This window comes from Mastigoproctus giganteus, chromosome 14 (assembly GCF_048544385.1).
Source record: "Mastigoproctus giganteus isolate SK-2022 chromosome 14, ASM4854438v1, whole genome shotgun sequence".
Classification (NCBI taxonomy): Eukaryota; Metazoa; Arthropoda; class Arachnida; order Uropygi; family Thelyphonidae; genus Mastigoproctus; species Mastigoproctus giganteus.
In genome coordinates, this window is record NC_143588.1 from 26,933,859 (window position 1) to 26,947,311 (window position 13,453).

Here is a 13,453-nt window from a genome sequence, read left to right on the forward strand (position 1 = left end):
AAAAAAAAATGTGCAAAAATACGCAAGACACCAATTTCAAAACCGGAAGTAAAAATGCACTAGAAACTGACATCGATTGCAAAACGCGGGAAAGCACCCATGCAGGTGAAACTAATGATGAAATAGAAAACTGCTCACCTGAGCCTCTTGTGCTAATGGAAATAGAAAGCCAAAACCTCAGAATCAATTGGAATGCATGAAATCCTGGGCAAAGAAGTTGTAGAAAAGGTGGCCTCTATTGCAAATATAAAGGACCCAGTAAACCAAATAGTAGCTACCAAACTACATTTGGAAGACCTCATGGCTGCTTGCAGAATCACAGTTGCAGTACGCTTACAAATAGTCCAATACTGGACGATATTAGAGAGCACAGTGAACAAACTGAATAAAACTTGGAAAACAAAGTGTTAATAGCCAGAGTTGAGGCTTTAAACTCTGAAAAGGAAGCATATAAAAGTATAAATATACAAACTTATGCACAGGCTGTTGGAGCTGCCACAAACAAAGATTAGACTCAACCTAAAAAGATAATAACAAGGACAAAAAAGATTGAACCTCCCAAAAAGGATGCAAATGTAATAATATTAAAGGCTACAGAGAAATCTTCATTAAAAAGTAGTGAAGTCAAAGAAACAGTATTGACTAAATTGAAATCTCACCTGAAGTGAAAGTTAATAGCCTTAGGAAAACCAGAAACAATGGTGTTTTGATTGAAGCAGCCACTAAAGGGGATATAGAAACTATACAGGAACATTCTGAAATCCAAAAACTAGGCTGTAAAGCTGAAAAGCCAAAGGGTAGAAACCCAAATATCATTATCTTTGACATGTCATGATGGACTTTTATTATAAAAATTTCAGTGAGCAATTAACCTTAGATGAAATGGCTAAGGAATTCCAAATCAAACATGGAACAACAAATAAAAAAAAATGGCCAAGTGCCATTGTGGAACTTTCTCCAAGGGCATGGACAATCCTAAAAAATCAGCAGGGAATCTATGCTGGCTGTACCAGCCATAGATTCAGGGAATATTTTCCAGTTACAAAATGTTACCACTGCCACAGATTTGGTCATAGAGCCAGGCAGTGCAGCAAAAAGACCCGATCTGTGGCCACTCTGCAGTCACTAGCCATGACTATAAAAACTGTAACAGTAGAACCACACAACCTAAGTGTGCTACATGTCAGTTGCCAAAGTAGACTTTCACCATAGCCTTAGGAAGAACAATAATTGTCCTAGCTATCAAAAAATGGTAAAACAGCTTAAATTTAGAACCAATTATGGGCCTTAATTTAAACCAGACTTGTGACAGAGCTCTAAAGTTCATCCAATTAAATGCTTACAGAGCACATACAGTTGTGGATGAAATCAAGCTTAAAGCAGAGGAAAATAATATAAATATCCTAATAATCCAAGAGCCATATACTCTTCAGGGATACCATAAAACATACAGAATAATAGAATCTTCACATGAAACCTCACTAACAGCAATAGTAATTAGAAATCTTTCTCTTAGAGTTACAAAGGTTAATTCTCTGTAACTCATTAGCAGTTTGTGTACAAATAATTAGTCAAACAGGATGCTTTCATGCTGTATCCCTCTACTGTAGGCCAGGAGAGGCCTACAGTAGAGGGATACAGCAGGCCAGGAGAGGATATAAACCCAGCATTCATTATCTACAAAATGTACTGACACTTCTTCCAATTTCTAAGATAATAGTCTCCATGGATGCCAGCTGTCAGTCAAGCCTTTGGCATAGCCATACAGTTGACAGACCAGAAACATATAATGGGCAACTCCTAACAGACTACCTAGGCACTTCTACCCTACAGGTAATAAATAGACCCTCACAACCTACCTACAGTAGTACATTGTGGGAAAGTGATATAGATATAACTTTGGCCACTGCTTCCATATCTACCAAAATTACGGATTGGATGGTCCAAGAAGCTTGGATCACTTCAGACCATAAGGCTATAACTTTTACCTTAAAGGGACAAATAGAAAGCCAGATACAGCCGCCTCAAGATATAATCAGATGCAACTGAAAGAAAGCCAACTGGCAGACCTTCACAGATGAAATCCAAAACCAAATAGAACAGCAGCAGACTCAGATCCATAACAACTATAGTCCAGATGAACACAACCTGAATGTCACAATTATGCTTCAAAAAGCATCCAATCTAGCAATACCCAAAGAAAACCGAAGAAAAATGCTGTTCCCTGGTGGTGCCCTGAACTTGATATATTCTGGCATAGGGTGTACCAGGCCAGAAAACACTTCCAGAGGGCAAAGGCAACTTGGCCCCAGAATGAGGTTCATGCTCTGAGAGATTCCTATAGGAATCTCAGAAACTCATATAATGCTCTAATAAGGACAAAAAAGAAGGAATGTTGGCAGGCCTTGGTGGGGATGCCAACTCTGTACACCACACCCCACTTGGTGGGGTGTGGTGTACATGATTGTCACCAACAAACTGTAAATAACATTTTTGATAATTAATTCCAGTCTGAGAACCAGTGGTAAACCAATGCTCAGAGTGACATAATGGCCAGCAACAAAAATTATAACAATATGTCATTAGAACTACCCTTCACCATGGAAGAATTTCAAGAAGCACTCTTAAAAACCAAAAACAATAAATAAGTGCCCTGGACCTGACTTAATTGAAATAGAAACCATTAAAAAGTTAGCAGAAAAATCTCCTGATACTCTACTGAACTTATTTAATCACTGCTTGGCTGAGGATTTATTCCCACAGGCATGGAAACTGGCTATAATTAGATTGATCTTAAAGAATCCGGGAAAAAATCCTACTGAATCTAAATCATACAGACCAATAGCTTTATTGCTTGTTCTAGGAAAAATGATGGAATGCCTACTCCTCTATAGACTTAAATTTATATTATACTGAAGCCAACCTAAATTCTGAAGAACAATTTAATTTGGTTTCAAGCAAGGATCCTCAACTGAGGATGCCATGCATTATATCCTAACAACAGTAAATAAAGTGACCAAAAGTACATGCAGTCAATATCTATTGACTTTGCTGATTCATTTGACACCCTCTGGTGGTCAAGTATCATCAGAAGACTCCGCCAGACAAATGTACCAAAAAATCTATATCGATGTATAAGCACGTATTTTGGTAACAGAAATATAGTAGTGAGCACACAGTTCCAAGAAATAAAACGCCCAGTTACAAAAGGTTGCCTGCAGGATTCAGTACTAGGTCCATTCTTTTGGACCTGTGTGCTTGATGAATTCCTGACAAAAGATTTAGGCCCTAGACAGGGTCGCCTTTGCTGACGACCTTTTCTTATTGGTAAAAGGCAACACCAAGAATGGTGGTTGAAGAAAGAGCAAACGTGGCACTCAGCTGATTGGGGTCTCAAGAGCAGAACCCTGGCACTCATTTACAGAGCAGTGTTTTTACCTGTAATCTCCTATGATGCTGGCGTATGGTTCCATCGCACAGCCATAGTTAGAAACAGAGCAAACTTAAATAGCATTTAAAGAATGATCTTATTAAAAATAACTAGAGCATGCTGTATAGTTAGTATTCCAGCCCTGCAAGTTTTGGCCAGTATCCTACCACTGCACCTTGAAATTGCAAAAAAAAAGGGCAACATTATAGACTTAAAAAAGGAATCCCCCATGGGTTTATTAGGCATAATCCTAAACCTTGCCAATGACATCAAGGCAGAGACAAATTGCCACATGACTACATCAGATATGGCAAACTGAATAGGAGCAAGAGACCAAATGTGCTACTACCAAAAAGTTTTTTTTCACAGGTGGCTATGGTTAGCCCAATACCATCTAAGTGGTATGCTCCGAGACTTTATACACCACATTTCTATTGACAAGTCATGGATCCCTTAAAGATAATTGCATCTTTGGGACTGGCAGATGACCCTCACTGTACCTGTGGCAAAAGTGAGGATTGGGCCCATGTTCTATATGACTGTGTAATCTATGAAAACGATTGTAGACAGTTAATCACAGAAATTGGACCCCTTCCTAGGGGCCAAGAACACCAATTCATAATGGAGGAGGCCTTTTACAAGGCCTTCACCAAGTATGCTCAAAACATTTTTGAAATCTGTCGAAACTTGCAGAGACAGGCTCTTCAACCAGTCCCTGTAGCAAATCAATAGACCAAATATATAACCAGCCCATTTCCCTCCCCATGCCCAGTGAATGACAAAATCTCTACTTGACTGAACATACCTGAATTGACTCAGAAATTACCGGGACTTTACCATAGCTGACACCCTGCCCCTGGGGACTCCCTTGGCTCATTGCCAGTGGACCATAGAGGTAAGAAAATAACCAAATGTGACTGATGGGAATAAAGGCAGGTTGGTACTGCCCTCATCATAGCATACTTCCAACCAAAACAGACTGAGTTCCCAAACATGACAACACTCACGGAAAGGACTTTAAAGGGGACTGGTATAGACATGCAGCCAGGGTTACGTGTCAGCTGGAAAAAAACTAGTAAGCTGCAGGTTTCTGAAGTATTCTAGTATGAATGAGAACTGGAGCGAATGTAAAGGCAAGAGTATGAAAGGAAATGCTAGGAAGGGTGAGTGAATGATAATTTATGCCTCTGGGTGTGTGATGGATGAATGTGTGAGAAGGGGTGAGTGCTGAAAGTGTAAATGTGGAAATTGAGTAAAATTAGCATGGAGTCTGAGTAAGGGTGTAAAAGTGTGTGCCTGGATGAGTGAATGAATGCGAGAAATAGTGTTGAAAGCAGAATGTAAAAGTATAACAGGAAGTTTGTTTAAAAAAGAAAAGAAAATTAACATTGGTATAATTGTTATATAAATGTTTGTGTGTTTTTTTTTTTTTTTTTTCTGTTCAATTAGATATCTAGATAAAAACAGCATTCTTCTAAATTTTATTATTTGTATTTGTATGTCATTTAAATTGTGTAAGCTTTCTTTAAATTATTTGCTTGTCTTTAAAGATATATTAAATTATTTTAAAAGCAATAATTGAACAGGTGGGATTGACAGCTTGGTGTCAGTTTTGCTTGTTTAATAAGTAACCTCTCCCTGGTGTGAATGAGAATGATGCCTCTGGGTGTGTGATGGATTAATGTGCCTCTGGGTGTGTGATGGATGAAGGTGTGAGAAGGGGAAAGAAAAAGAATAAAAAAAGAGAAAAAGAACTATTTTTTTAAAATGTAAAAAAAAAAAAAAAAAATTGTGAGCGAATGATATAAATTGCATGTTCTATTCCAGCCTCTCCACCAGATGCACAGATGGCCATGGGAACCTTATGGACCACAAGGTCATCCATGATGTTGGCTGTTTCTAAACGGCATGCTGTGGAATGCTGTCCCAGGTGGGACACAACCACCAACACAGCTGACCCCTACTATTATAGTGGTTTTTTTTTTTTTTTTTTTTAAGGTCCTAACCATTGAAATCTCAGGAAATTAGGTGTCAGGACCTGCAGAGTAAATAACTATAATACTCATGTACCTGATCTTGCCGACCGGGCCATTATAGCCTCGGTTGCTGATGCGCCAATAAAACCCAAAGCCGACCGGGCTAGCTGGGTGGGTAAAGTGGCCTGCCTGGCAACCCAAAGGTCGCGGGTTTGATTCCCACCTCGGGCTTGGATCAAAGTACTGTAAAAACCTTGGGAGGTGCATTATGGCCACAGAAGCCTATGCGGCAACAACTACCAAAAAAAAAAAAAAAAAAAAGTACCTGGTCTGCCTCCATGGGGTGGAGTGTGGGCAATATTGGGTCCCATTATGGGGCCCAGCGGCCAAATTACCAGAGGAACAATGGTACATGACACTACACATATACAAGATCCATACACACCTTTAAACCTCTGGTATTGACAGTGTTCTGTTTCACACCTACAAGTGTATACTACACGGAGATGGGGGAACCCCTGGTGCCATTTGACACTAAATACACTCTACACTTCACCTACTTTGGTGGTTTACTACGAACTAAAATGATGCTTGGCACTAACTTGTTTGGTTGGTGAATTTTCTGCAGTTTGAGGCTTTCAGCACTAAAACATTTTTAGTATAAACATTTTGATATAATGGAAATGACATTGGTGGTTTACTACGAACTAAAATGATGCTTGGCACTAACTTGTTTGGTTGGTGAATTTTCTGCAGTTTGAGGCTTTCAGCACTAAAACATTTTTAGTATAAACATTTTGATATAATGGAAATGACATATTGCAATTGTTTTCATCGATAACAATTATGGATATGTAGTCCATAAGCGTTAAGTTCTGATGGTTGTGAGCAGTTCTGAATTACTTTGTGGATTGTCACTCTGTCTTATTTGTAAATGTGACCTTTTAAGGTATGTTGAAACTCTAAAAGAGCTCATTCTTCCAACTTGGTAATGAGTTTAATGAACAGAATGTTAAACAATTAGAAACAGAAATGTTAAACAGTCAGTTTAAAAATGTTTCCCATAGGCAGAGTAAAATATTTATAAATTCTGAAATAGTACTTTAAAATTGTCGTTAACTTATGTATGTGTAGTTCATACCCTTAGGTCATTTTTGTCATTAACTTATGTATGTGCATTTTTTTTATTTTTATTTTTTTTCCATTTTTATTTGTTTAAAATAACTAAATGCACAAGCCATAATACATTAAGAGTTTAATATCTACATAATATCGGTGTGTAAATACACCATAGACAACTCTTAAGAAACTACAAAGTAGTTGTTGTAGGCATCATTTGCTCTTTCTCATATTGTGCTCTGCCTTCACGACGAGTTGCCATGATATTGCACTACCTCGAATAAGTAATGCACATGACGACCCAGTTGTGAAGATAATCACACAATATGAGAGATGCCAAAAGGTGTATATGACAATATTTAAAATAACTAAATGCACAAGGCATAATACATTAAGAGTTTAATATCTATATAATATCGGTGTGTAAATGTTGTTTGCAATACCAGGATACCTGCCCACCCACTGATGATAGGCCAATAGCTTTGAAACATGTCTGGGTGGTGATACTCACTGAGAATAAGTAACAATAGTCTTCTCTATTAGTGAAGCGTTACTTATTCGAGGTAGTGCAATATCATGGCAACTCGTCGTGAAGGCAGAGCACAATATGAGAAAGAGCAAATGATGCCTACAACAACTACTTTGTAGTTTCTTAAGAGTTGTCTATGGTGTATTTACATATCGATATTATATAGATATTAAACTCTTAATGTATTATGCCTTGTGCATTTAGTTATTTTAAATATTTTCATATACACCTTTTGGCATCTCTCATATTGTGTGATTATCTTCACAACTGGGTCGTCATGTCTGCAATACCAGGGTACCTGCCCACCCACTGATGATAGGCCAATAACCTTGAAACATGTCTGGGGAGCCTGATATTCACGGAGTTTCCGAGAATCGGTAACAACAGTCTTCACTGGGGAAGCGTTACCTATTGGAGGAATTTGAGTTTTTGAGTGGTGTGAGTTGAAGAGTTACTGTCCCTTTCATTCTTCGACATGTTTCTTTTCCTCTTCCACTACTACTATTACTTTCCCTCTACCTTTTTGCTTTTCTAAGTCTAATAGGGACAAATGGTTTGAATTTTATAATTGATTTGTTTGATTTAATAGATCAGGTCCAATGGGTTTTTTTTTCACATTAAATTCACAATAGCCTTGAAACATGTCTGGGTGGTGTTACTCATTGAGAATAAGTAACAATAGTCTTCTCTATTAGTGAAGCATTACTTATTCGAGGTAGTGCAATATCATGGCAACTCGTCGTGAAGGCAGAGCACAATACGAGAAAGAGCAAATGATGCCTACAACTACTACTTTGTAGTTTCTTAAGAGTTGTCTATGGTGTATTTATGCACCCATATTATATAGATTTTTATTTGTGTAGTTCATATTTCATACCCTTGGGTCATTTTCCATTCTAAGAAATTTTCCCACATAAGTTCTAAACCTCCACTCCCATGAAAAACTTCTTATCTGGATTCTACTGTGTATAATTTGCTCATGTGTGAGAAGAATTACATAACTCAAAAATTGGCATTTTCCAGAAAAGCAATTAAAAAGTCATTCTTTCATAAAAAAAAAAAAAAAAAATTGATTTCCCATTTATAACACAAAGATAATGAACCAAATAAATAACACCTTCAAGAGAATACTGATGGCTTTGCACGCTGCTGATAAAGAACCATTTTAAATGCATGCCAATCCTCATAGTGCAATAGTCCAGACACAGCATGGGTTTGTTAATGGGAAATCTTGTCTGACAAATTTGATTGGATACTATGATGTCCTCACAAAGGAACTGGATGCAAACAATTATTATGATATCATATACTTAGATTTTAAAAAAGCTTTTGATACTGTTGCACACACATTTGCCAACCGGGCTAGCCAGGTGGGGAAAGTGCCTGCCTGGCAACACAAAGGTCGTGGGTTTGAATCCCGCCTCTGGCTTGGATCAGAGTAAAATGCAAAAACTTTGGGAGGTGCATTATGGCCACAGAAGCCGATGTGCCAACAACTAACAAAAAAAAAAAAAAAAAAAACTGTTGCACATGGAAGACTGCTGTACAAATTGGAGCAGTGTGGCATTAAGGCCAAGTTACTGCTATGGATAAAGGGATGGTTGAGTGGGAGAAGACAGAGTGGTAATGAGTGGACTCCACTCTTCATGATCTAATGTTATCAGTGAAGTACCCCAGAGTTCAGTGCTGGGCCCATTATTGTTTTCTGTGTTTGTTAATGATATTGACGAATGTATGTCATGCTTAATGTTTAATTTTGCAGGTGATACAAAGTTTGGCATGGATTGGTTGTTTGGTGTTACCTACTTTGTACACTTTCAGAACTAGCAGCTACAAATCATTAAGTTTAGCTACAAATTCATTCACAGCTAATAAATATTCATACTGTCCAGTGAACATAGCTTATAACAATAATTTGTGATAAATATGTTGTGTTATCTCTACATGATTCTGTAGAATACTAATAGACAATTCACTTTAATTGAAAATCATTATGATTGAGTACTTGATAGAGGTTTAATATATTTTCTGTTTAACCAGCTAATATATATCCTTCCTTTTCTTTGCTAGACATGGTGTGTTGCAGGAAATTGCTTCAGTCTTCAAAAAGAGCATGAAACTGCAATAAAATTTCTTCAGAGGGCTATTCAGGCTAAACCAGACTTTGCTTATGCTTATACGTTATTAGGACATGAGCATGTTATGACAGAAGAAATGGACAAAGCCATGGCTTGTTTCCGAAATGCAATTAGAATTGATCCTAGGCATTATAATGCATGGTGAGTTAATGTATTATTTCTTATTTTGTATATACATGTTCTTTGTCAAATCAGAATTTCTATGCTTTATCTGTATCATTCAATTTTGATTGATAAGAGACTTTTGCTCTCGTGAAGACTAAGAGCTGAGTACTTGACATTGTGGTTTGCGCTTACATTCAACTTAGAGACACATACCATTATCCTCACTACTGCTTAAGTTGCTATTATCTTTTTAAATTGTATAAAATCATCTGAAAAGGTGTCTCCTGTACATTTAAAAACCTGAAATATCATGAAAACGGTTCTTTTTGAACGTTATTGGCTTCTCATTAGCTGGTCTCTATTAGTGAACATGTGTTGTTTTGTGAATAAAATATGTTGTCTAAATGAACAACCTTGTGGCTAATGGAAGTAAAACTTACATTTATGACATGGCACCTGTGTGCTTTAAACCCTAAATTGTAAGCATTTGCCATATGTAATACAGTACTGTAAGATTGCAGGGAGATTTCAACTTGTTAGTTGAAATCAGTTCAAAATTGATACATTTTACCTGCATATGATTTCGATCACAGAGATACTATCTACTCTATATGAAGCCCAATGCCTGAGTATTTGCCCTTATGGTGGTGTCTAATGTCTTTAAATGTACAACAGACTCACCTAATAGCATCACCAGAAAAGGTTGCTCTCCTTCACAACACTCACATTTTCTAGTGATGCACTATGCAATTTTAAAAAAATATATTAACAACTAAGGGAGGACTGTTGATACTCAGAATTAGACATATAGTACAAGGGAGCCACAGACTTTTTTGCTGTTCCAGCCAAAAAATTAAAAATAATAAAAATAAAAGAAAATCTACCTGTATGTTCTATTCCTCATGTAGGTAATTATCAGCTGACCTTTGAAGAGTTCCTAGCTGTCAGTGTCAACTGCAAAGATAACTTATTCCAGTAATTAAATTCCTCTCACAAAGTTTTTTGAATTTGTGGCCCCCTAGTTCTGGAATCATTTATAATAAAAATTTTTGCCTTCATTAACCGTATCCCTATCTCCTCGGGTTTGGTGGACCCGGTTCAAAGGTCAACTAATAAATTCTATAATTTTTACTCTATGGACACAGCTGAAATTCGCTATGCGTGAAGCCAGAACGGTTTTCTTCGATTTTCCCACTTCAATTTTCAAAAATTTCTATTGAATTTTGCGCAAATGAGAAAAATGTGACATCAAGTGTGTATTTTTTTAGGCCTTTTTCTGTTATTTTTTTAACCCCACCCGAATTAACCTATGGCTTATGAAACCCGATATCTGATTCGTTTGTTTGTTTTGGAGCGGGAGTTTCTGTTTACAGAGCGAAAATGTTTTCGTGGCGTGAGGTGTGAGAATGAAGCTGGCGGTTACGTCACCTTTCCTCGATACAGCTACATCGAGAGAGGGTCAAACGCGTTTTATGTCTCCGCGCGGCTACCGGACGCTAAGAAAATAAAAACACGGGCGAGCTACTGTTAGTCGATAAAGCGAAACAGTAGCAACAACTATTTATTTATTGAAGGGCGAACAGATCGTATTTCCTTTCTTCAACGTGTATTACTCTTACGAACAGAAATTCATGTTGGAAACGGGACAAACTGGGGTAAAACTGATAAGCATTAGATAAAAAAAAAAAAAAAGTTTGCTTTATTGTAATTGATTTCAGTAAACAATATCGGAACAGCAATTTCCTGGGTTTGATCTAACGAAATTTCGAGAAAATATTTCTATTTATAGCTGCGTTATGAACTTCGAAAACTGGTGCATCGAAGGAAAGAAAAAAAACTCATATGCTACGAACAACGGGTTATTTCTTGAAATATGTATTCTTCACAAAAATGCAAGATTTCAAACAATACAAAGCTAACAGATTGCGGCTAACGGATGCTCAAAAAGTATTGTCAGAAGATATTTGCTTGTTACGCTTTGTGATGTCATCGCAAAGGGAGAATTTCTGTTTTAGTACAGAAGACTAATAAATCCACGGTCATCTGCTGTTCAGAGCTGTAATAAAAAGAAAAACCCCGCTGAAAAATAGATTTTCTCCCCATCACTTCTTTTGTTTTGCTATGGTTTATGGCGAGCAATTTCACACAATCAAATCCGTGACTGCTAAATGCGGTGCGGTTTCTTGTATTCTCTCTCTCTATTTCGGGATCTCATGACCAAGTGGTCATCCCGGAGTATAAACAGAAATTTGTTCATCAGAATGCTGCCCACCAATGGCACCAATTATCAACTCTTTTACTGCCCTTCTAATTTTCAATATATGCAGAAAATCGACTTGGGCAAAATTCGAAAGTTACTTCAATTAGGAGCAAAAACGGTTTCCCCCAACAAAACGAATTACTTTCAGAACAATAAAAGGACAGCTACTGATAAGTTCCTGACTGGAAGGAACTTCGGCATCTTTGATGAAACATTCATTGCGACTTCAGCATCTGTGATGAAACTAATTAGAAAAGTTGCCAAAATTATTATGTTCTTGAGAATTCATAATATATTTTTTTTTAAATTCAAACTATGAAAATATCATGATACAAATAAAAATAATTATTTGAACTTCCTTTGGCTTTACTGGGTTAAAAATATGACAACCGAAATTTACTTATTTTTTTTTCTTATTTGCATAAAATATCAAAAAATTACAGCTATTATAATTTCATAAACAAGAGACAAATTGAGTACTACAATAAAAAAGTGAACACAATCAGATCTTGGAAAGCCTTGCCTTTTTCAGTTCAAACTCAGTAAGGCGAAACAGGAAACAACCAAACCTGCAGAACAAGACTTTCACTTGCAATATCGAAATTCAATTGCACAGGACAAGAATACACTGCATACAAACCTTATTCGTGAAAGATTATTTATTGATAAATTGCTTGGATATCATAATAATATAATATATTGTTTACTTAGAAATAATAATTACACAAGATCAGGATTTCATTCATAATAACATTGCCAAGTTAGGGACTGTAACCACTTCAAAGTAGTTACAGCTCTGGACCTTTGACAATCTACCCTAAGGGTTTTTTTTTTTCCAAAAGTGAATGAAAGGAACTGGAAATTTCAGGAAAATGAACCCTGTTTTCCTTCTTTTGGCAAACAGCTACTCTGTCAGCGCAAGAGAAGTGAAATTACATTTGCAGCTCAGAATGAAATTCAGGCATCCAAACGCATAACACTTTATGGTGAATTTTTCCGGCATGTGTGTGATAATGAAAATTCAATTTTTCCCTCGAAATTTTTTGATGGTATCAAATGCATATCAAGGAAATATCGAAGTATTCAATAACAATTACTTACAATTTCCTAACCCGTTACTACGAGACGAGTAACGGATTGTGAAAACAATGCGTTATTCGTAGCGTATTTTTTTTGTTTGCAGACCAGGTGAGATGCATGCGAAGTTCCTTCGACATCAGTTTTAAAGTTTATAACGCAGCTATGAATAGAAAATTTTTTTTGAAATTTCGTAAGAAGATCAAATATACATCCATGAAATTGCTGTTCTGATTTAGTCCTCTAAAAACAATTACAATAAAGCGAACTTCTTTTTTTATGAAATGCGCATTGTGGTGATCAGTTTTACGACAGTTTCTTTTTTCCTTCCGTTTCCAGTGTAGCTTCCAATAGATGAATTTCCTTGATTTTTTGTTAGTAGATACACTGAAGAAAAGAAAGAAGGCATTTTTGTTCTTCAAAACCAATTCGTTGCAATTCTTTCGTACAGCAATTACGAAAAGCAGTAAAGCAACTGTTGTGAGAGAACCATGCAAATTAGTGTTCGCAAGTAATGATGTTCAACTGTTTGTTTTCCACGAAAATTGTTTACAGTTTTATTTTCTCCTTGGATTACCTTGGTAACGCTAATGACGTAAGCTTGACCAGTCAATTATCTCTCTGCGTGCGTTGATTCGTTTTAGCCAGAGGCGCCGAGCTGACGCGCGAATTTTTGAACTAATGCTGTAACGCGTTTTATTTTCAAAGCTTGGATCTTGTTTTGCCGACATCAAAATTTAATAAATTGAAATGTGATCGTACATTTTTGCTGTTTTAGAGTGAATTAATAGTTTTTGCTGAGCGCTAAAGGTAGGAAAT

General features: G+C 36.7%; 1 protein-coding gene across 3 annotated transcripts in view; it reads left to right on the forward strand.

Annotated features, from left to right (window-relative positions):
- The window catches only part of Cdc27 (cell division cycle protein 27), a 472,030-nt gene that overhangs the window by 307,662 nt on the left and 150,915 nt on the right, over window positions 1–13,453 (forward strand). For all 3 annotated transcript variants that reach the window (XM_090389309.1, XM_090389310.1, XM_090389311.1), the window contains exon 13: window positions 9,125–9,333. In XM_090389309.1, coding sequence (XP_090245435.1) covers window positions 9,125–9,333 — 209 coding nt within the window. The remainder of the gene's footprint in view (window positions 1–9,124; window positions 9,334–13,453) is intronic.